Source organism: Thalassophryne amazonica, chromosome 8, assembly GCF_902500255.1.
Source record: "Thalassophryne amazonica chromosome 8, fThaAma1.1, whole genome shotgun sequence".
In the NCBI taxonomy this organism is placed as follows: domain Eukaryota; kingdom Metazoa; phylum Chordata; class Actinopteri; order Batrachoidiformes; family Batrachoididae; genus Thalassophryne; species Thalassophryne amazonica.
Window position 1 is genome coordinate 78,659,782 of NC_047110.1, and position 25,344 is coordinate 78,685,125.

The window sequence follows — 25,344 nt, forward strand, 5'->3', positions numbered from 1 at the left end:
ACTACACTACACAGCATACACTATACTATACCACACCACATTACACTACATTACCTACACCACACAACACTATACTGCACTACCTATACTATACCATACTACACTATACTACATAAACCACACTATACTACACTACATACACTATACTATACTACACCACAGTATACTATACCATACTACCTACACTACACTATACCACACTACATACACTACACTATACTTTGCTACACTCCATACACTATACAATTGAAGCAGCAGGACCTTCGTGGCCAGGAAAATGGTGGGGATCGAACCCACGCGGCTCGCACAAAAGACCGTTCCTCTACCAGGTCAGCCAAAGGGGAACTCCCCGTTAGCCAAGCTAGCGGGAACGTCTTTTCAATTGGGACCCGGGACTTTCATCCCGCTACACATCTCCCCACCATTTTTGACTTTGTCCCGAAGTCACAGGTGCATGTTAGCATATTCTGTGACCCAATCCTGTTTGTGACGCCAGATTGAAGCAGCAGGACCTTCGTGGCCGGGACGACAGTGGGGATCGAACCCACGCGGCTCGCACAAAAGACCGTTCCTCTACCAGGTCAGCCAAAGGGGAACTCCCCGTTAGCCAATTGGGACCCAGGGCTTTCATCCCGCTACACTATGCTGCAGTATACTATACTATACTGCGCTACCCACATTACACTGTACTATATTACACTATATTAGGATACACTATGCTACACTATACTAAATCAAATCAAATCAATTTTATTTATATAGCGCCAAATCACAACAAACAGTTGCGCCAAGGCGCTTTATATTGTAAGGCAAAAGCCATACAATAATTACAGAAAAACCCCAACGGTCAAAACGACCCCCTATGAGCAAGCACTTGGCGACAGAGGGAAGGAAAAACTCCCTTTTAACAGGAAGGAACCTCCAGCAGAACCAGGCTCAGGGAGGGGCAGTCTTCTGCTGGGACTGGTTGGGGCTGAGGGAGAGAATCGGGAAAAAGACATGCTGTGGAGGGGAGCAGAGATCAATCACCAATGATATACTACATCACTATACTATACTACACTACAATATGCTATACTATACTACCTACACTAAACAATCCTATACTACACTACATCATACTACACTACATATGCTACACCACACTATACTATACTATGCTACACAATACTGTAATGCACCGCACTATACTATACTATACTATGCTATGCTATGCTATGCTAACCAGCAGAGCACCATTCATGAATGTTGTCAATAATAAAAAGTACACTTCAACAATGCACAACGATCTCAAAGAGCTGATGAGACAGAAAAGAGGTGTGAGTTATACTCTGGAAAATATGGTGATCGTTCAGTTTTCAGTCTTTACTACAATATTTTCTGGTGTTAAAATCATTCGTGTTTTCTAACTAGTTTGTTTGTCCTGCAACTTGTATTCTTATATACTAAAAAAAAAACCTTATTTGTTATTATTATTATTATTATTATTATTGTTAATAACTATTTATGAGTGGCTTTCCTAAGAATCAAATTCCAATAATAAAGGAATAAATGGCAATAATAAAAGTACACTACAACAATACACAAAAATCTTGTACTCTGGTGTGATTTATACTCTATATAATACCGTAATAACCACGTAAGTAACGGAACTTTGTTCTTTGAACATTACTGATGAATTTGTTTGGTGTGATCGCTCTCTCTGTGTGTATCTGTGTGTGTGTGCAAACCAAACACGTGACAAAACTGGATACAGGAAGCTGACTATAATTACACAGAATCATGTTGCAGTCACACAGTGTGACACTCTTGAAAGAAAATAAAATTCTCCAAATCTCCTTCCTCGGTTTCAATAATTGACTTGTGTGAAAAATACTTTTTTTTTTATCCTCACTCAGGTACCATTTTTCCACTAGTAACAGGATGGATGTAGAATTGTAACACTGTTGATGAAATTTGTGTGCACCTCAGAAAAATGTACGAACAGAGGAATAAAAGCAGCTGAGTGTAAATAAGATGCACTGGCTGCATGTCTGAGTCCCCCTTTTCTGCCCCCGGCTCCTTGCTCCTCCTGCTACAGAGGTTTGACTCCTGCAGACCGTTGAAGTCGTGGCAAACTGCAAACTGGAGGCTTGGTGTCGTCCAGAGCAGCCCGGGTTGTGTTACTGCTCTCATGCAGCTGTCTAAACTCTTACACAATTTGTTTGTGTCATTTGCAAGAAACCATTTCAGAAATGATTCATGATGCTACACAACTTCATCATTTATAAATTAAAGCAAAGAAAACAAAAACAGGGAAGTTATGACAGTGTTTATCACATTTTTTTTTTAATGTTTGTGTTACTTGATGAGAATATTATGCGGCAAAAGGACCAGCAAAATGCAAAATTTTATTTTTGAATATAAAGCAAAACATAATCATGCATTTAACTATGATTAAAATTATTCTCCTAATGTATTACAGTTGGTTTGTTTGCAGCATCACTCTAAAACCAATTAACTGAATTTTACTATCTGCTAAGTTTCAAGAGGATCGGCATCGAGAGGCAGTGCCAGAGAGAAAAGAACATTACAGACCTTGGCAGAGGTATGGTGAGTGCCTTTGTAGGAAAATTCATGCTTTCATCATCATCATCGTCACAAGGGATTCCACTTCTGATCATGGTGGGGGGGGAGGGCAAAAGTGCAAAGTGCAATCCACCAACTCTTTTCCATATATATCTTAACATGGGGATTTACAGTTGTCCTCAAAAGTTTACATACCCTGGCAGAATTTTTGCTTTTTTGGCCATTTTTCAGAGAATATGAATGACAACACAAAAACTTTTTTTTTTCTCAGTCATGGTTAGTGGTTGGGTGAAGCCATTTATTGTCCAACAACTGTGTTTCCTCTTTTTAAATCAAAATGACAAGAGAACTACCCAAATGACCCTGATCCAAAGTTTACATACCCCGGTTCTTAATACTGTGTATTGCCCCTTTAACATCAACGACAGCTTGGAGTCTTTTGTGGTAGTCTTGGACGAGGCTCTCTGATGGTGAAGCTGCCACTGAATATGACTTAGACTTTATTTACATCAATTACAAAGAAATGCAAACAGTAATGCACTTTATGGTAAATCTGCATGGAGTACACAGTTCTCAAAAACTGAGTGACTGTGCAAGAAGGAGAAGAGTGAGGAAAGCCACCAAGACACCCAGACAACCCAGGAGAAGTTATGGGCTCATGTGGCTGTGATTGGAGACATTATGCACAGTGCAAGCTTTGCATTTTGCATCACTACTCTTAGCTTCATAGTGGAGTAGAGCAGAGAAGGAATTTCTTTCACCAAAACAGATCAAATCCAGGCTTGCATCTCAGATGTACCTTCTGGCAATTTGTAGCTAAACTTTCAGGTCTTCTTTTTAAGAAAATCCTCCTCTATACCACTTCATCATGAAGATGGATAACTGATGATACAAAATGCAAAGCTTGCACTGTGCATAATTTCTCCAATCACAGCCACGTTGTTGTGTGTTGGGGGGTTTGGCTGGATATTTTGGTGTTGTTTTCTTTTCTTTGCTCTCCAGGTGGTATGCAAACTGGTTTTTTGTCTGTGGAGACGGTGCTGGCAGAAGAGTCCTTCACCCTCATCAGCATGATTTGCAGCACCTGTGGATGATGCTCACATGCAACCTTAAAGACCTTCAGCTGAAGCAGATAATGAGATGCCGTTCTGCATTTAAGCCATGAGTGATTCGAGCAGAATTGCCAAGAACTCGACCTTGTGACGTTCATTTGTGAGACGCTGAGGACCGCGCCTGGGTTTGACACATCGTGCCTGTGAAGGAGGACGGGTGAGGGACACATGCTGTCAGCATACATCAGAGGTGATTGATTGTCTGAATAAGTGTTAATAGTAATTTGGTATTCTGTTACGCAGTATATTTGAACATTGATGAGAATTGTGCAGCTCGTTTCTCACGGCCGTGGCGTGCGGACTGATGATCCTCCACCTGTTGTGAGAAGCTGCTCATTTACATAAAGCTTAAATTCAGACCTGAATGTGTTGCTGATAGTGTGTGCCTTTGAAGGATATTAGTTGTAGCTGTTGACTTACCTCACTTCTTTTATCCTTCACAGAGTCAGTTTGTCGTGTCCACCTGGGGGGTGTTTGGCGGTGAATGTGAGTCCAGAAGCGCCGGGCTTTGATCCCTTTGGGCGCTGGAGAGCGCGCCGTCCTTCACTCCCCCAGACAAACGCACTTTTATGTTGTACACCGAGTATTGCACAAGAGGGGAAAATAAAATTGTTTTGTTTTTTTGGAACCACTTTCTGGTTATTTAGCGCTGGGTTCAGTCAGACGCAGGTCCGCTCCTCAACCCGCGTCGGCACATAACACACGTAAGCCTTTAATTTCTTCTGGGTGTCTTGGTGGCTTTCCTCACTCTACTTCTTGCACAGTCACTCAGTTTTTGAGAACTGTCTACTCCATGCAGATTTACCATATAGTGCCATATTGTATGTATATCTTTGTAACTGATGTAAATAAAGTCCGAAACATATTCAGTGGCAGCTTTACTGTCAGAGAGCTTTGTCCACAACTACCACAAAAGACTCCAAGCTGTCACTGATGTTAAAGGGGGCAATACACAGTATTAAGAACAGGGGTATGTAAACTTTTGATCAGGTTCATTTTGGTAGTTCTCTTGTTAGGGAGGGGTGTTATTTAAAAAAACTGGGAAACCTATAAATGTTTGCATGGAATATGGAAATATACACAGAATAAACCATAGCAGGATACATTTTGGGTCATTTGGTTCCAAAAACCCATATGGACGGAGCCAGTGAAGATATCGGGTTCAAAAACCACCAAAAATATTGATGAAAATGTCATATCTTGAGAACCACTGCACCTAGAGACTTGAAATTTGGCTCCAAATGTTGCTTGACCCCAAGTTTGTATTCAACTTCTATAGTAACAATAAGCCTATCTGGTATTTTTTAAGAGTAATTGACAAAAAAATCTAATTTCAGTACATATGTTACAATCAATTGTAACAAACAAAATCTATGTATTTTTTATTTCAGGAACATCAGTTGAGTATAATCATCACAAGTAAAGAGTGACATGACCACAATGAACTAATTATAAGCAACAGAGTGGTTTTCTACGTCAACAGCACATATACGACACACGCGTTACTTGAAATTTTCAAACGCTCTGTTCATATGGGTTTTTGGAACCAAATGACCCAAAATTTATCCTGCTATGGTTTATTCCATGTATATTTCCATATTCCATGCAAACATTTATAGATTTCCAATTTTTTTTTTTTATAATACCCCTCCCTACTCTTGTCATTTTGATTTAAAAAGAGGAACCACAGTTGTTTGACAGCTTCACCCAACACTAACCATGAGTGAAAAAAATGTTTTTGTATTGTCATTCATATTCTCTTAAAAATGGCCAAAAAAGCAAAAATTCTGCCAGGGTATGTTAATTTTTGAGCACAACTGTATTTAACCAGGTTAGTTCCATTAAGATCTCTAATACAGGGGAGACCTGGACAATGTTTTTTTTTTTTTATTTTCAACCTGCATGACTTCAGATGTGGGAGGAAGTCAGCGCCCCCAGAGGGAACCCACGCAAACACGGGGAGAACATACAAACACTTCACAGAAAGGCCACAGGTTGGAATCGATCCCATGATCTTCTTGCTGTGAGGCAACAGTGCTAACCAATAATCCACCGTGCTGCCCAATGGAATGGGATGGAAACCTTGACCTCTGTCCTTCATTGTTGACCAATCCTAACCAGTGTCAAATCACTTTCCATCAACAGGTCTAATGTAGCTGCCACATTTAACCAAGATTGGCTTGGCATTCTCTATATATGGTGACATTGGCATAAATATAGTTACGTACCTGTACAGAGTGAGGTGATCACATCAGCACACACTTCCAGTGGTGTCGCTATAAAGCTGACATTTACACAAAATATTTTTAATATGCGAGAGGCATCAGTGCTGAAAGTCCATCAAATCTCTGAAGAAGGAATTTTGAAGTCATCTGCTATACAAAATAGTGAATAAATAACAAATAAATAAATAATTTCTGTTGTTTTGAATGAAATAAAATGCAAAAATCCATAAAAGCTTCACCAAGATGATGCCAATGAAAACAAATGAAACACTAAAGGTGAGATGAATAATTGATATTGTCAAACTTTATTTTGAATGGAGGGGAAAAAAACCCTGCAGAAAATATTGTTGTCCTGCAAGCATTTGGAATCTATAATGTTTTACTTTCTAGCATTTGACTTTCTGTCAGTTTATTGGATTCACATTGAAATTCCAGCTCGTGAGTTGATGTTGCAGTGTGTGTTAAAGCGCTCTGACTATCTTCTCCACAGGTTTCATCTCAGCGGGCAAGAAAACTGTGAAAGTGAAAGCACTAAAATACACTACAGGTTAGACTTTTTTCATTATTTATGTTTTCTTCATCACTGCACAGTTGTGATGAGATGGTTTTACCTTCATGTATCTGTGACATCAACCAAACCCACAGCTTTAAAATATGTCTTGGAAAAATTGAATTTTTTATGTGAGACAGACCAAAATAAATAAATAAATAAGGTGGCCTTGGCAGATTTAAAATGTAAAGGATTTTAATTTGAATAGTGACATCAATATTAAAATTCTACATAGTATGTATGATTTTGTTTAAGCAGTCATTGCATAATTTCATGACTAATTACAAGAACTTACGCCTTATCACATTATGAAAGCTTGTTTCTACCCCTGAAAAATGTTGACAAATATAGAATACGAAAAAAATACAAATGTGAAATTATGAGATTAAAAAGTCAAAATCTAAATTTCAATTTTACAAGTCATATTCGTGAGATGCTATGTCAAAATTTCAACTTTCATATTTGTGAGTTTGAGATATGTAAAAAAAACCCATGACCAGTGGTTGAAGATGAGGGAGTGAGTGAGTGAGATGTGACATAACTTTAATTTTTTAAAGTCATATATATGAGACTAGTGCATTGCCTGTGGGATCCACAGGCTCTAGATTGGATAGCGTTAATAAAACAGGTAGCTGACATTTTTGAAGGGTGGTAATGAATTATGCAAAGTTTCTATAATGAGTTGGAATGGTGTGTGAGTCCAGAATGTTTTTAGAACCTTAGACCTCAACAGTTTTTAGAGGAATTCACTCAACCCTTTCATTTCTTGTTAATTACATAATTTTTTAATGTTAATTTATTGTCTTAATGGATTTATAAATTGTTTAGGTTCTTGTTATCATATACACAGTACTATTATTATGATTATGATTATTATTATTATTGTTATTTTATTATATTATTACTTCTATTTTGTCATTTGATTTTTTTAAATGGACCACAATGGAAATAAGTGTTTTCACTTTCTTGTGTCATCCATGTATTTTTAATGTATTTATAATTATATAATGTACTTACATTGAACTTACAAAATAAAATCACGCACTTATGCTTACACCTGTACAAACACCACTTCACTAGATGATTACTTTCCATTTTCGCGGCATTCACCCTTGACCCAAAATACATAAGCATACCAAATGGCAAATGGTAGTTCTCCCCAATTTCTCTGTGATCGAAGCCCCACACACATACGCATGCATATATGCACACAGAGGCCACTTGACTATTATAGTATAGAGACTAAGTCACACTTTCAACTTTCATATTTGTGAGTATGAGATATGTAAAAACTTTAGTTTTGTAAGTCAGATATATGAGATACTAAGTTAAAATTTCAACTTTCATATTTGTGAGTATGAGATATGTAAAAACTTTAGTTTTGTAAGTTATATATATGAGATACTTAGTTAAAATTTCAGCTTTCATATTTATGACCATGAGATATGTACATAGTATGTATACATACATGTTCAACCGCTTATTCGGGTTCAGGTCGCAAGGGCAACAGGTCTAGCAGGGGACCCCAAACTTCCCTTTCCCGGTCCACATTAACCACCTCTGACTGGAGGATACCGAGGCGTTTCCAGGCCTGTGTGGAGATATAATCTCTCCACCTAGTCCTGGGTCTTCCCCGGGGTCTGCTCTCAGCTGAATGTGCCTGAAACACCTCCCGAGGGAGGCAAGGGCCCAAACATAGCTCTCACTTGAGTACAGAGATTGGTTGGCCCTGAGAAGGGGCCCCCTAACGCCATACTCCCGCAGCACCTCCCACAGTGTCTCCTGGGGTACCCGATCATACGCCTTCTCCAAGTCCACAAAACACATGTAGACAGGATGGGCATACTCCCAGGCCCTCTCCAGGATCCTTGTGAGAATAAAGAGCTGGTCAGTTGTTCTACAGCCAGGTCAGAACCCGCATTGTTCCTCTTCAATCTGAGGTTCAACTATCAGCTGAACCCTCCTTTCCTTCACCGTGGAGTAGACTTTACCGGGGAGGCTGAGTAGTGTAATGCCCCTGTAGTTGGCACACACTCTCTGGTCATATGAGATATGCGAAAACTTCACTCACTCTCACTCATGTTCAACCGCTTATCCAGGATCGGGTCACGGGGGCTACAGCTCTAGCAGGTGACCCCAGACTTCCCTTTCCTGGGCCACATTGATCACCTCTGACTGGGGGACCCTGAGGCATTCCCAGGCCAGCGTGGTGATATAATCTCTCCACCTAGTCCTGGGTATTCCCCGGGGTCTCCTCCCAGATGGATGTGCCTGGGACACCTCCCTAGAGAGGCGCCCAGGAGGCATCCTTACCAGATGCCTGAACCACCTCAGCTGGATCCTTTCAATGCGAAGGAGCAGCAGCTCTACTCCAAGCTCCCCACAGATGACCGAACGTCTCACCCTATCTCTAAGGGAGACACCAGCCACCTTCCTAAGGAAGCCCATTTCGGCTGCTTGACACCGCAATCTAGTGATCGAGAGTTTTGTCTTTTGGCTCAGCTCCCTTTTTGTCAAAACAATACGGTAGAGTGAATGCAACACCGCACCTGCTGCACTGATTCTCCAGCCAATCTCAGGCTTCATTGTCCCCTCACTCATGGACAAGACCCCGAGGTACTTGAACTCCTTCACTTGGGGCCACATTCCCTATGCAGAGTAGACAATCCATTGGTTTCCTGCTGAGAACCATGGCCTCAGATTTAGAGGTGCTGATCCTCATCCCAGCCGCTTCACACTTGGCTGCGAATAGATCCAGTAAGTGTTAGAGGTCACAGGCCGATGAAGCCAACAGGACCACATCATCTGCAAAAAGCAGTGATGAGACCCTGAGCCCACCAAACCGGGAACCCTCCTCCCCCCCAACTACACCTCAATATCCTGTCCATGAATATCACAAACAGGATTGGTGACAAGGTGCAGACCTGGTGGAGGCCAACCTCCACCAGAAACGAGTCTGACTTACTACCGAGTCATAATAATAAGTCATAATTTTGACCTAATTATCTCATATGACAAGAAAATTTAAGCAGTAACTTTTATGGATGAAGGGCCTGTTGCATATTGGCAGAGATACAAGATCTACAGAACGACGAATGATCAATATATGGCCTTCCTGCCAGTGGGGGATAATATTATTTTTTTTAAATTATTAAATCAGAGTGCTGATGCATAACCTGCAAGATGTGCACACTGAGACATGTTTATATTATGAATTAGGAATACATGTAGTGAGCTTTGAGGGACTACACAGCCAAGTCAGGTGTTTATTTTCTTTCTTTTTTAACTATATGACTTCATATTAAGACTTCTTTGTGACTTAATCATAGAATAAAGTGACTTACACCAATTGATCATAAATATTTTACTGATTAATATGAGATTTTGGTGAAATCTGTAGCAGTTTTACTAGTGGGGATATTGTGGTAAACTTTTTGCATGTGTGTGTGGGGGTGGGGGGGTGGATGTATTGTTTGATAGTTGCCCAATCTGGAGATACAAATCTAAGTACTACACCCAGCAAACTGGGTGAAAAATCCACTCAGCCTTTATTTATTTTGTAAAAAAAAAAGTTTTTTGTATTTTTTTTATTACACACACACACACACACACACACACACACGATTGATTACAATACCCTGCTTGTATGCCAGCGTGCAGGATAAAGATGATCATTTTGGAACAAAAATTATTCATTTCATTTTCCAAATATAAACCAGTTGTTTTTCTCTTCATCTCCTCAGATTATGTCCATAAAACTGGAAAATACAAATTTTACAAACATACTTATACAGGATACAAAAAGTGTGCAAAAAGCCATTACAGTACGAATACTAAACTAGTTACAAGTCGAGATCCAAAAAAACACAATGAGACACATACAGAAATGTTCCTGTCTTTTCTTCCTGTCTCCGCGCATTTTGCAAACTGGAATTTTTGTTTGTTTGTTTGTTTTTTAACTCCCAGATATGACCACCAATTCTGGAAGTGCTTGCAGTGTCAGACCAAGGCCTGTCTCAGCTGCCAAGCAACTTTGCTAATTATTTTATCTGAAATGGTTTAGGGTTAACATTAGAATAAGGATCTTGTTTTACAAATTAGAAAAATACTTGGCTTCCTGGATCACAACCTTGCATTTTTCTGGGAGTCTTGCACAATAGCACAATTCCAATATGGTCCAGGTCCCATTCAGAAATAGTTCAGATTTGCAAAATGCGCAAACCATAACCACACTGTCAGTCTACCGCCATCCATGTCAACCAATCAGCACTGTGGTTACATCACACCCGCTGCCACTGCTGTGTTGAAGGTGAGCCGATCTGCAGGCCGGCGAAGAACATCTGGTAGCGGTCCTTCCACATGATGAAGGCCCCGACAGCGCAGACCAGGGCTTGAGCCAGGTTGAGTATGATCTGAATCAGGTAGTAGAGCGTGAGTGTCCCTGTGACGTCCTCACAGCCCACTTCCTGGTAGGTGAAGGTGCGAGCTACGGGGTCGTCCGGCTCCAGCGTGCACTTACAGTCCAGTCCGTCCTGCTCACAGCTGAAGCTGCTGGCCTGTGAGTGATGGTGTCCGGCGAACGCCATCACCAGCACTGAGATGACCAAGCCAACTGCACACAGGACAAAGTACAGGAGCTGTGGAGGGACAAAAACATTAAATCCCTGACCTCTGACTTTGCAAGCATTTCTCATTAAGGGTTTCTCATTTTCTTTCAACACTGAGGAAACTTGTCTGCTGTTTTATTGTTCTCTTGGGAGCAGTCATGCTGACTCTGTATCTTTGGCAAGTTCAAGTCAAAGAGATTACCCATAATGCTATAGGGTACACTTACTGAACATGTAAGATCTCCTCGTGGGTACAGCTGCTTCACACTTCAGGTGTGACAATGACGGACAACACACTGTTTCTAAAAACACACACACGTGATACAGGCTGTGTATGTTTAATACAATTACACAATAAGTGTCGGGCTCCGTGCTAATCCTTCCCTTACGTAACTGCAGCTCACATTCACTGCTGGATCTGCTCTCATATGCAGAGATTAAAACAAGCAATGACTGATGCTTGATTTGAAATGACATTTTTTTTTGCCAAAGCTAGCAGAGACATGCACACTTACGTGGAGTAATGAAACTTATGTGCAAAGTAATGAAAGTGTTATGTGCAGACGCGAGTTGAGGAGCGGACCAGCGTCTGACTGAACCCAGCGCTAAATAACCAGAAAGCGGTTCCAAAAAACAAAACAAATTTATTTCCATTCTGTGCAATAATTTGTGTACAACATAAATGTGCGGTTGTCTGGCAAGGTGAAGGACGGCGCGCTCTCCAGCGCCCAAATGGATCGAAGCCCGACGCTTCTGGACCCAGACTCACCGGCGAACACCCCCCAGGTGGATACGACAAACTGACTCTGTGAAGGATGGAAAAGGTGAGGTAAGTCAACAGCTACAACAAATATCCTTCAAAGGCACACACTATCAGCAACACATTCAGGTCTGAATTTAAGCTTTATGTAAATGAGCAGCTTCTCACAACAGGTGGAGGATCATCATTCTGTACGCCACGGCAGTGAGAAGCAAGCTGCACAATTCTCATCAATGTTCAAATATACTGCGTAACAAAATACCAAATTACTGTTAACACTTATTCAGACAATCAATCACCTCTGATGTGTGCTGACAGCATGTGTCCCTCACCCGTCCTCCTTCACAGGCACGATGTGTCAAACCCAGGCGCGGTCCTCAGCGTCTCACAAACGAACGTTACAAGGTCGTGTTCCCGGCAATTCTGCTCGAATCACTCATGGCTTAAATGCAGAACGCCATCTCATTATCTGCTTCAGCTGAAAGTCTTTAAGTTTGCACGTGAACATCCTCCACAAGGGCAGCCAATAATGCTGATGAGGGTGAAGGACTCTTCTGCCAGCACCTTCTCCACAGACAAAAACCCAGTTTGCATACCACCTGGAGAGCAAAGAAAAGAAAACAACACCAAAATATCCAGCCAAACCCCCCAACACACAACAGAAAGGCTTTTAAATATCAGAGAATAATAAAGACGTTCAGTGGTGGGCACAGCTAACCCAGATGTTAGCTTTGATAATTAGCAGTGATAATGCTAATTCGATAAACAGCTAAAAGATTTAGCTGAAGCTACCGCTAACAGCTAACTTTTACTGTGTAAATGTACCTTTGGCCTGAGTTTTTTATTTTATTATTATTATTATGGTTGTGAAACCCTGAAAAACAGACCTAAAGTGCTGAAATTTGAATATGTTGTTGCGTAAACATGGAGGTTCCCAGAAAAGTTTAGCATGCGTTTGGTGTCGTTTGATATATTGGTTGAAATGTTGAAAAACACTCTCCATCTTGCCACATCTTTAGCTCTTCCTCTGGACATGTTTGAACATTTCACTACATTTTATGGTGATCATCTTAAAATTTACAGCAAGCTAACGTTAGAAGCTCCTTCAAGAACAGTTCACACTCTTTTGGATTAGACTTTTTCATCGTGTCTATTTCTACAACATCAGTTTGTAAATGAGCAGCACTTCAGAATGCAATAAAATAAGGCTCAAAACTTCACCAAAGACCTGCTTAAGAGCAGCAAACATGCGGTGGGCTGATTTTAATTCCTATTGCTTTTAGCTGAAATATCAACACACTCCTCCACCTCAGAACTCTTTATGCTCATCTTCTGTCATTGACATTTAATAAATGAGCTGTTTTCTGTCTTTAAAAAAAAACACTGTCCTGTTCTTTTCCAGCCTTCTGTTCTCTTTTTCCGAGGCACTCTTTCAGGACATGACAAACTGTCAGTCACAAGCTGATTGTGTCCACATGTCTGCAGACTCGCCTTTCCAATGAACTGCACCAACGTGGTCTCATCAGGCAGGTAGGTGACACAGTACAGGAAGAAACCCACCATGGCAATCAAACACAACTGCAACAAAACAACACAAAATCTGTTTCAGTTTGACTAAATTCACTCATGTCACATTTGAAAATATCTGCATTATGCCATGATGCACCAGCGATATAATATTAATAATGTACCTTGTTATTGAGATAGTTGTGGTGTACAATGTGTATGTTTACTTGTTTTGTTCAGTCTTTGTCCCCATGTTTTCTTAATATTGCATGATTCAGTGGTAAGTTGTCATCTGATTACATTATTCTGTTTCTCCACTCTCTCTCTCGCGCACACACACACACACACACACACACACACACACACACACACACACACACACACACACACACACACGCTTTGTCTCATTGCAGTCGGGGTCTTGTGACTAACGTGCAGCATCTTATTTAACTGTTTTTCTCAGGTTCTTAAGTACTCAGGAGTCCGTGCAAACTTGCTGATGACCTCGGTGATTTTCAGCTGGCTGAATCTCGTGAGGATCAAACTCGGGATCTTCATGGCCAGAGATGTTTTTCAGAACTAAAACTGTAGCATCTGTGATAAAGTCACAGGAATGAGGAGGGCCCAAACACAAACAACTAGATATTTTTCAGACACTCCACTGTGGCTGTAAAGAAAAGCTTTTTGTTGTGTTCTCTCACAGACTGTATTGCACAAAGACAATGGATCACAATTTTTGCCCCACCAAAGAGGTTACTGGATGCTTGTTGGTTGTTTGCTTGATTTTTAAAGGGAATATTCAAAAATACATTAAAATTCATCTTAAGCAAGTTGTAAACACAGGACATTTTTTTTAGAGTTGTGGATGTAAGTTTACATACACAGTGGATAATCAACCACAGCAATTGTAGAAATTTGCAGAATTTTACATGAGTTGTGGGGTATAAAATGGTAAATGGACTGCATTTATATAGCGCTTTTCCATCTGCATCAGACGCTCAAAGCGCTTTACAAATAATGCCTCACATTCACCCCGATGTGAGGGTGCTGCCATACAAGGCGCTCACTACACACCAGGAGCAACTAGGGGATTAAGGACCTTGCCCAAGGGCCCTTAGTGATTTTCGGGTGAGGCGGGGATTTGAACAGATGATCCTCTGGTCTCAAGCCCAACGCCTTAACCACTAGACTATCACCTCCCCTAACTGAATACTGACTGAATGTGACTTACATGAATGTGTGTGGGAAAGTTCTGAGTCTATGAGGAGAGATATAATGAGGTATGTGATAATGTGAGTTGTGAATGACTTGAGGACTTGCACATGCAGCCCTAGGACCACATGGGGACCAGAAGCCGTGCCAACACCACAGGGCAGCAATAGGATCAATATCCTGCACTATCAGAAGGTGAGAAATGACCGCAGGGACCACAAGCCAGTCATCCAGTGAGAGGGCACATACAATCACTGCCCTGGCAGGAGTGAAGCAGCCCCGCAAGCCTAGAGAGAGAGCATGCCATTGCCCCACCTGAAACCACCCACCCTGGATCGCCCACTTTGATACTGCCCGCTAGGGCATGAGCAAGCACCATTCATAATCATGACCACACCCCACGGGTTGAAGCTTCCACATCAAAGCCAACAGTTGCAGCAACAGCACAGGGCACAGAGTACCCCCGCTCCAATGGGAGTGTATATGCATAGCAATATGATAAATATCCCGCACTACCAAAAGGACAGAAGCAATCGCAGGGACCACAGGAACAAGAGGGTGCATCAAACTTCCCTCCAGGCAGGAGTGAAGCAGCCCTGTGAGCATGTAATACAGGACACAGACCCTCTATCCCAACTGTAGACACAGCACTGAAGCCCCACAGAGAGAGTAAGACAATACTCCACCTGGATCTAACCACCTGGGTGTGAGCGGGCACCAGCCCCAAGCACCTCGGCACCCCTTGGGGTCGATGTTCTGGCACTGGAGACAACAGGCTGTCCTCCAGCCAGTCGGTGGCACTGAGCATTCACCGACTTCATCCACATGGAAGGGCCCCATACCGCCTTAGAGGTACAGGGCATCTGGAAAGTAGTCACAGCGCTACATTTTTGTCCACATTTTGTTATGTTACAGCCTTATTCCAAAATGAGTAAATTCATTTTTCCCCCTCAAAATTCTACTCACAGTACCCCACATAAGGATAACATGAAAAACATTTTTGTTAATTTTTGCAAATTTATTAAAAATGCAAAAACTAAGAAATCATCCATACATATTCACACTCTTTGCTCAATACTTTGTTGATACAACTTTGGCAGCAATTACAGCCTCAAGTCTTCTTGAATATGATGCCACAAGCTTGGTGCACCTATCTTTGGGCAGTTTGCCCATTCCTCTTTGCAGCACCTCTCAAGCTCCATCAGGTTTGATGGGGCGTGACATTTTCAGAAATCTCCAGAGATGTTCAGTCAGATTCAGTTCTGGACTTTGGCTGGGCCACTCGAGGACATTCACAGAGTTGTCCTGAAGCCACTCCTTTGATATCTTGGATGTGTGCTTAGCGCCATTGTCCAGCTGAAAGATGAACCGTCACCCCAGTCTGAGGTCAAAAGCGCTCTGGAGCAGGTTTTCATCCAGGATGTCTCTGTACATTGCTGCATTCATCTTTCACTCAATCCTGACTAGTCTCCCAGTTCCTGCTGCTGGAAAAATATCCCCACAGCATGATGCTACCACCACCATGCTTCACTGTAGGGATGGCACCTGGTTTCACCAAACATGATGCCTGATCTCATCAGAGCAGAGAATTTTGTTTGTCATGGTCTGAAAGTCCTTCAGGTGGGCTCCAGGAGGGCTGCCATGTGCCTTTAACTTTTAAGGAGTGGCTTCCGTCTGACCACTCTCCCATTTGCCCTACTGAGGTTTCAAATCCCGCAAAAGCTCAGAGAGGTCACCGCACTGTGAGATGTCAACAACATTTTGAAATAGATGTTTGTTATGTGCCGACGCGGGTTGAGGAGCGGACCTGCGTCTGACTGAACCCAGCACTAAATAACCAGAAAGCGGTTCCAAAAACAAAACATTTATTTCCCTTTCGTGCAATAATTGTGTACAACATAAAAGTGCGTTTGTCTGGCGGAGTGAAGGACGGCGCGCTCTCCAGCACCCAAAGGGATCGAAGCCCGGCCCTTCTGGACTCAAGTTCACCGCCAAACTCCCCCCAGGTGGACACGACAAACTGACTCTGTGAAGGATAGAAGAGGTGAGGTAAGTCAACAGCTACAACTAATATCCTTCAAAGGCACACACTATCAGCAACATATTCAGGTCTGAATTTAAGCTTTATGTAAATGAGCAGCTTCTCACAACAGGTGGAGGATCATCAGTCCGCACGCCACGGCTGTGAGAAGCGAGCTGCACAATTCTCATCAATGTTCAAATATACTGCGTAACAAAACACCAAATTACTATTAACACTTATTCAGACAATCAATCACCTCTGATGTGTGCTGACAGCATGTGTCCCTCACCCGTCCTCCTTCACAGGCATGATGTGTCAAACCCAGGCGCGGTCCTCAGCGTCTCACAAACGAACGTCACAAGGTCGAGTTCCTGGCAATTCTGCTTGGATCACACATGGCTTAAATGCAGAATGCCATCTAATTATCTGCTTCAGCTGAAAGTCTTTTAAGGTTGCACGTGAGCATCATCCACAGGTGCTGCATATCACGTTGATGAGGGTGAAGGACTCTTCTGCCAGCACCTCCACAGACAATAAATCAGTTTGCATACCACCTGGAGAGCAAAGAAAAGAAAAGAACACCCAAAATGCCCAGCCAAACCCCCCCAACACACAACAATAATCCCTTGCATGCCAGAGAGACGCAGCAGTCAAAATAATATGGAAAAACCACATGACGACAATTGAAAATGAACATTATACTACCAAAATGTAAATTTTTATGCCTTTCATGATATTTATAAGAGACTGCATGAGACCCCTGAACACTTGCTAAAAATATTCTGTGTCTGTTGTCTTCAACCTGTGTGGAAACTTCATAAACACAAACCAGATTTCAGATTTCAGACATCTTATATATATATATATATATATATATTACTCTGGAACAAACAGCACAAATGTTGTAAAGGACAATAAGCAGGGCGTTAAAGAGCAAACTTCACTTTCCCCCAGAATAACATAAACAGGAATTGAATGCACCTCACGGCAATTTGAATTTGAAAATAAAGGAGAAACAACCTAAGATTCTCACATGTTTACATAAACCAAACACAATAATATCTGTTGTGTGTTGGGGGGTTTGGCTGGATGTTTTTGTTTTCTTTTCTTTGCTCTCCAGGTGGTATGCAAACTGGTTTTTGTCTGTGGAGACGGTGCTGGCAGAAGAATCCTTCACCCTCATCAACATTATTGGCTGCACTTGTGGAGGATGTCCACGTGCAGGCCTAATGACTCGCAGCACCTGTGGATGATGCTCACGTGCAGACTTAAGGACTTTCAGCTGAAGCAGATAATTAGATGGCGTTCTGCATTTAAGCCATGAGTGAGTCAAGCAGAATTGCCGGGAACTCGACCTTGTGACGTTCGTTTGTGAGACGCTGAGGACCGCGCCTGGGTTTGACACATTGTGCCTGTGAAGGAGGACGGGTGAGGGACACATGCTGTCAGCACACATCAGAGGTGATTGATTGTCTGAATAAGTGTTAATAGTAATTTGGTATTTTGTTACGCAGTATATGTTGTGTGTTGGGGGGTTTGGCTGGATGTTTTTGTGTTGTTTTCTTTTCTTTGCTCTCCAGGTGGTATGCAAACTGGTTTTTGTCTGTGGAGAAGGTGCTGGCAGAAGAGTCCTTCACCCTCATCAGCATGATTTGCAGCACCTGTGGATGATGCTCACGTGCAAACTTAAAGACTTTCAGCTGAAGCAGATAATGAGATGGCGTTCTGCATTTAAGCCATGAGTGATTCAAGCAGAATTGCCGGGAACTCGACCTTGTGACGTTCGTTTGTGAGACGCTGAGGACCGCGCCTGGGTTTGACACATCGTGCCTGTGAAGGAGGACGGGTGAGGGACACATGCTGTCAGCACACATCAGAGGTGATTGATTGTCTGAATAAGTGTTAACAGTAATTTGGTATTTTGTTACGCAGTATATTTGAACATTGATGAGAATTGTGCAGCTCGCTTCTCACGGCCGTGGTGTGCGGACTGATGATCCTCCACCTGTTGTGAGAAGCTGTTCATTTACATAAAGCTTAAATTCAGACCTGAATGTGTTGCTGATAGTGTGTGCCTTTGAAGGATATTAGTTGTAGCTGTTGACTTACCTCACCTCTTCTATCCTTCACAGAGTCAGTTTGTCGTGTCCACCTGGGGGGTGTTTGGTGGTGAACGTGAGTCCAGAAGCGCCGGGCTTCAATCCCTTTGGGCGCTGGAGAGCGCGCCGTCCTTCACTCCGCCAGACAAACGCACTTTTATGTTGTACACAATTATTGCACGAAAGGGAAATAAATGTTTTGTTTTTGGAACCGCTTTCTGGTTATTTAGTGCTGGGTTCAGTCAGACGCAGGTCCGCTCCTCAACCCGCGTCGGCACATAACAGTAGTTCCCGGCCATTCTAAAATGGACCCAGCGGCAGAAGTGGTTCCATTTGCCGAAAGAGTTCAAGAATACTTGGAGAAAATATGGGAGCAATTACAGTATCTCCCAAACCTAATTAAACAAATAGATGCCTGCATTACGGAGCTTGCAGCGCACGCCGTTCTGCTTTCTGCTCCTCCGGCTGCAGCACTATCGATACCGGTGCAGATAACTCCGTCACCCAGAGATTCGGCTTCCTTCTCTTCTGATGGTAGCCGTGTCTCATATGTGACAAATTTGCTCCGAGGTGACGCCTTAGCTTGGGTCACTGCGTTGTGGAGTAATGACTCTCCATTGTTAGGATCCTTAAGGATATCTCCAGGTGTTCTTGGACAGGCACAATAATGGACACAAAAAATAAAAATAAAAAACATAATTAGTTATTTGGGCTGTTTTTGTTTTTTTTGTAAGGGGTTATAAATTGTTTGGGTGTTTAGAGGCGGTTCTGGTGGAGTGAATGACTGGCGGTTCGAAGCTCGGCTGGACTCAGCCAATCGTTGGTTTTTATCATTTGAACTTAGGTATTTTCTGTTTGGGATTGGGTCGTTTTGTTTTGTTGTTTTTTATTTCCCTGCTTCCCTAACCCCAACCTCACTTGCCCTAGGACCGTTCGTCTTGTGGGTTGTGGGGTGGTGCAGGTTGGTCACGCTGAGTGTTTCTCAGAAGACCTCTGCACCTAGGGGGGGGGGGTTGTCAGGGGCGTTTTTTTGGGTTTGGTTAGGGCCCGGTTCCACTCCAGCCTCGGTGGGCCTTTGACCATTCGTCATTGGTGTTGCCGGGGTGTGGTGCAGCGGGAACATACCTCAGTCGGAGGGGTGGGCCGATCTGTTGCCGTTCGCCATTTCGGTAGTTCCGCCCCTCCCGATAGGCTGGTGGTATGGTCGGGTAGGGGCACCGGACGTATTTCCGGTTTTCCACTGCGCTTCGGGGTTGGGACCGGGTTAGTTTTTCCTGTTTCCTTCCCCAGCTTAGTAATTTTGTGCCGTTCGCCAAAATAGAGCTAACGACTGGCTCTGGGAGTGATCTAGGGTCTTTCGGGGTGCTGGGGGAGGTAACAGGGTTTTCCAGTTGTTTTATTTGCCCCCGGGGTGTTTTAATGAAGTCCGCCGGGGGTTGGATTTTTGTGTTTTTATGCTTCCTTCCAGGTTCCACCTCCAGGGTTGATGGGACGGTCCTCTGGGAGGGAATTGATTGTGGGGCCGACTAACCAAGTGTGGCCGGGTCTGGGGTTCCTGGGTTGTGGGGTGGGGCCTCCTGGGGTTGATGGTACGGTCCTCTGGGGGGCGCTGCTCCTCCATGTAAACCTGGGGACCTCTGTAGGATTCCGGTTTTGGTTGTCTCTCCTGGAACTGGCGGTAAAGGTCTTCTGGGGGGGGGGGTTGGGCTCTGCATATCGTTCTGGGGGGGGTTGTTTGTTATTTTTCTTTGTGAATTTGTGTTTGTATTGTGTTGTTGGGGCTGTGTAGGGTTTTTGCATTTGGGAGTTTTTCTTTTCTTCCCGGGGTTGGATGGGACGGTCCCCTGGGGAGGTTTTGGGTGGGTTTTGTGTTTTTCTTGTATGTTGGGTTGTATATGGGACTTTTTTGGGTTTTTGTTGATGCCAGCCGGCCTTCCAGCCGTGGTGCCCTGTCCTGCTGTCTGCTGTGGACCTTGGGAGCGTTACGCCGTCTGCTTGCTGTCGTGGACCCCGGAGGGAGGTGCTGTTCTCGGGCCTGGTCTGTTCGGTCGCCGGGAGGCTTCCCGTTGATGGGGGGGGGGGGGGGGGGGGGGTACTGTTGTGTGTTGGGGGGTTTGGCTGGATGTTTTTGTGTTGTTTTCTTTTCTTTGCTCTCCAGGTGGTATGCAAACTGGTTTTTGTCTGTGGAGACGGTGCTGGCAGAAGAATCCTTCACCCTCATCAACATTATTGGCTGCACTTGTGGAGGATGTCCACGTGCAGGCCTAATGACTCGCAGCACCTGTGGATGATGCTCACGTGCATAAAGCTTAAATTCAGACCTGAATGTGTTGCTGATAGTGTGTGCCTTTGAAGGATATTAGTTGTAGCTGCTGACTTACCTCACCTTTCTATCCTTCACAGAATCGGCTTGTCGTGTCCACCTGGGGGTGTTTGGCGGTGAACGTGAGTCCAGAAGCGCCGGGCTTCGATCCCTTTGGGCGCTGGAGAGCGCGCTGTCCTTCACTCCACCAGATAAACGCACTTTTATGTTTGTACACAGAGTATTGCACAAAAGGAGGAAAATAAAATTGTTTTGTTTTTTCTGGAACCGCTTTCTGGTTATTTAGCGCTGGGTTCAGTCAGACGCAGGTCCGCTCCTCAACCCGCGTCGGCACATAACAATTATAGCATATCTCAATAGGGTGAATACAGGCTTGATTGGTGGACTGCTGCAGAGATGGTTTTCCTTCTGGAGGGTTCTCCTCTCTCCACAGAGGAATGCTACAGCTCTGACAGAGTGACCATCGGGTTCTTGGTCACCTCCCTGACTAAGGCCCTTCTCCCTGATCGCTCAGTTTAGGTGTCCAGCTCTTTGAAGAGTCTTGGTTGATCCGAACTTCTTCCATTTATGGATGATGGAGGCCACTGTGCTTACTGGGCACACTCTCACGTGTGCCACTGGCTTAGCTTACGGCAAGCTAAAAGTGGACGCTCTCGTTATGGCCGAACAACTGTTCAATTTCTGGGTATTCTGTGTTAGTACACGTCCGCGGCCGACGTGCTTGATGCGCAAAAAGTAGTTCCCATATCTCATCTAAATTAATTCTATAATTTACCAGTAATAAAATTGTAAAGATAACTGAAGTTTTAAGAGTGGTCATAATAAATATTTAAGAAACTTAAAGTTTATGAGCAACTTCACCTGTTATTTCTCAAGCACACTGTAAACATTGACACAATGGAGTATGTTGTGGAAGAGTTCAGAAAAATATGATTGGAATGGTTTGATTATCATTTACAGTGGGCGATGAAAGACTTGCGTGTTAACTTGAAGCTGCACTGAATGAGATCTAGCTTGGAAAAGACACATTTTGTATGTTGTTGCTCCAACGAGAGTGGCATGCTGAGCAGTGTGGGGAAAGTAGTCCAGCGAGCTCAACCTGTAGGTGCGAGCTATCCCACAATTCCAAAATAGCGGAGATGTCGGTCTAATGAGAGCAGCATGCCTGAGCAGGATTGCTCACTGGGACCTTCAAAAGCAACAGAAATGTTTCTGTACCCTTCCCCAGATTTGTCCCTTGAGATGATCCCGTCTTGGAGGTCTACAGACAATTCCTTTGACTTCATGCTTGGTTTGTGCTCTGACATGTCAGCTGTGAAACCTTATATGTAGACAGATGTGTGTCTTTACAAATCATGTCCGATCAATTAAATTTACCCCAGGTGGACTCCAATTAAGCTGTAGAAACGTCTCAAGGATGATCAGTGGAAACACGATGCACCTGAGCTCAATTTGAGCTTCGTGGTAAAGGCTGTGAATACTTATGTACGTGTGATTTCTTAGTTTTTTTAGTTTATCAATTTGCAAAAATCTAAAAACAAAACAATAAAACACACTCATCTTCAACCGCTTAGTCCAATTAAGGGTCGCAGGGGGCTGGAGCCTATCCCAGCAGTCAAAGAGCGCAAGGTAGGGTACACCCAGGACAGGAGTCTGTCGCAGGGCCACATACAGACAAACAACCACATTCACACCCGCACGCACACCTACGGACAATGTAAAGTCTCCAATCCATCTAACCTGCATGTCTTTAGATGTGGGAGGAAGCCGGAGCACCTGGAGAGAACCCACGCAAACACGGGGAGAACACACAAACTCCATACAGAAAGGCCACAGGTGGGAATCAAACCCATGACCTTCTTGCTGTGAGGCAACAGTGCTAACCACTAAACCACTGTGCTGCCCCCCAAAAAACCAATCGAACAAAAAAACCCAAACTTTTTACATTGCAATTATGAGGTATTGTGTGTATAATTTTGAGGAAAACAATGAATTTCATCCATTTTGGAATAAGGCTGTAACATAAAAAACGAACATTTGTGTATGTGATACCTTGACAAAGACTTATATCATGGTGCAACTTGTTGCACAAGATCACCTCAGTAAGACCTCTAACAAGTTGGATGTTGGGCTTTGTGATGCAGGTTAAGGTGAGTACTGCCCTTGTGTACCTTTCAAGTTCATGTTTTTGATGGATGGATTGATTTTCTTTTGGTTGTTCCCATTTTTTTATTTTTGTTTGCATTTTGTTGCCACAGCGGATCCAATATGGTTCTTTCTCCATGTTGATTTGGCACAAATTTTATCCTAGATGCCCCTTCCTGGTGCAACACCAGATAGCAATAGAGAACACATGGACACAGGTGACAGACCTTGTAGATCCCTTTGAACTGGAAGCAAACATACTAATCGCTTGTGGCACTGTGCTGCCCCAAGTTAATGTTTTTTGATCAACTATTTTAAATTTATCTTGCATCTTGTGTGTTGATAAGGCAAATTGTTGGGATGGACCAAAGTAACTATGCATACACATCACATATGCAAATATTAAGGATTTCTTTAGATGCTTCCTGTGTGTTTAAATGTCACGCTGTGATTGGCTGGCTCATCTCATCTTAACAGATATTCAGGATTTGTTGGGTGTGCAACAAAAACAACAGAAGGTGCGTGCAGGCTCCTGTGACTGAGGTGGTTGGGGGATTTTGGTGAGTGCAGTCAGATGAAGGTAACAGATGGAGATTTATGAGAACATATCAATAACACTGATTTCCTGCGCCTGCACTGTCTGTCCGCCTCCGAACTCAGACAACCGGGCCGATGCTGACATGCAGTGAGTGTCGAGGAAACGCAGCTGAGGGTCCATGCAAAAGTAGCACAAACTGATGGAGGTAGGTCAGCTTGCATGCAAAGATGTGAATGGCATGTACAGTAAGGGCACAGCTTACAATGATCCCCGCCCAGTGCGGCGTCTCCCTGGCCAGGAGCGAGGGGCTGAGTGCCAGCGTGAGGAAGGCCACGACTGTGATGGCCGCCCCCAACAGCAGCTGAAACAAGGCCACGAGCAGAGGGAAACGACACACTCTGCACTTCTGACCGTCCTCCGACGTTTGGCCTTCGCTGCTCTTCTTCGTGCCTTTCTTCTCCTTATCCGACGAACTCTTTCGTCCCATTTTCTTTTCCTGTCTCCAAACTACTCTTTGGCCCGCAAGTTCACTCTTCCCCCTTTTCTCGCCGCTTCCGCCTGGTGTCCTGTTTGGTTGCAGACGAGCTGGCCTGCCGTCTCTCCCCTTTTCCTCCCCTCCCTGCTGAGGCCTCCTCTCACCATAAGCTCAGCTCGGCTGCTATTTGGAAACAGGAGTGTCTGAACTAATATGGAAAACATTTGGACTGGATTCCCAGTGCCACATTTAGAGTGAGCTGTGAAGGGAAGGAAGGCTGAAGCACAAAGGGGGATTCCAACATACGGCAGCGAAATCAAATCATCTGCAGAAAGTGAAAAGTCTGGGGCCAGACTACTGTTAATCAACAGCCAGACTTTAGAATCAGACTGATTGGATCATCACCTCGTCAGTACTGTTCCACAAACCACAGCCAGTCACATGACTTACAGGATGTGATCACAGCACATGTGAAGCACACACAGAAGGGGATGTTTATTTTATTTTATTTTATTTTATTTACATTTCTGTTAAAAATAAACAAATCCTTGTGATTCTGCAGAAAATCTTCCTGTTGCAAGCCAACAATATGCAACTCTCCTGAGTCTTTGTCAGATTTATTGCTATTAGACAAACATGTGCAAAGTGCACGTGTTTTGAGCACACGACAGGCCTGGTGTCATGGTAACTGACAACACTGGTTGCTGGGAGATGCAGCAGTAGGTTAACCTGCCCTGTGGGGCCTCGCCACAAAGTGCCAGACCCTCATGCACAAGCACGCACCTTGACTGCCTGGAAAGAAAAAAAAAAAAAAAGAGAGCTTAGGATGGATTTTATTTTGTTTATGGGGCAAGAAGAAAGTCATCAATTTTGCTCTTTACCACATGTGATTGTGTTAGCAATGTGATTTTCATGATGCGCTGAGTTAGAGCATCACTTAAAGGTGATGGATGACATTTAAGATAATGTTCCAGAATATGTAGAAGTTGTTTCTCACTCTTGATGCTTGTATCTATCCCATACTTTTACTTAAAACACCTGACATTGTAAAGCTGAGAGGTGTTTTCAGTGGTTTTCATGTAAAAAAAACAAAAAAAACAAAAAAAAACATGATATTAATAAGCTTCTTAAAGCTCTAGTGTGTAGGATTTACTGCCATCTTGTGGTGATGTTACAGGCTGCATGACCGTTGCCATCACCT

General features: G+C 43.3%; 1 protein-coding gene across 1 annotated transcript; it reads right to left on the bottom strand.

Moving 5' to 3' along the window:
• Positions 1 to 10,065: 10,065 nt before the first annotated feature.
• On the bottom strand, positions 10,066 to 24,313 carry sspn (sarcospan (Kras oncogene-associated gene)). The gene is made up of 3 exons (XM_034176801.1): positions 23,931 to 24,313; positions 13,314 to 13,400; positions 10,066 to 11,092 (listed from the first exon to the last, which is right to left on the bottom strand). Exons 1-3 carry the CDS (start codon positions 24,153 to 24,155, stop codon positions 10,736 to 10,738), a joined length of 669 nt encoding a protein of 222 aa, XP_034032692.1. The 5' UTR covers positions 24,156 to 24,313; the 3' UTR covers positions 10,066 to 10,735.
• Positions 24,314 to 25,344: the final 1,031 nt, after the last annotated feature.

Excerpts from the sequence above, each read along its gene's own strand:
- sspn (XM_034176801.1), bottom strand. The coding sequence starts at position 24,155 with ATGGGACGAAAGAGTTCGTCGGATAAGGAGAAGAAAGGCACGAAGAAG. Across the intron at positions 13,401-23,930 it reads CGCACTGGGCGGGGATCATT|TTGTGTTTGATTGCCATGGT; the intron begins GTAAGCTGTGCC and ends GTTTTGTTGCAG. Across the intron at positions 11,093-13,313 it reads TGGTGCAGTTCATTGGAAAG|CTCCTGTACTTTGTCCTGTG; the intron begins GCGAGTCTGCAG and ends GTCCCTCCACAG.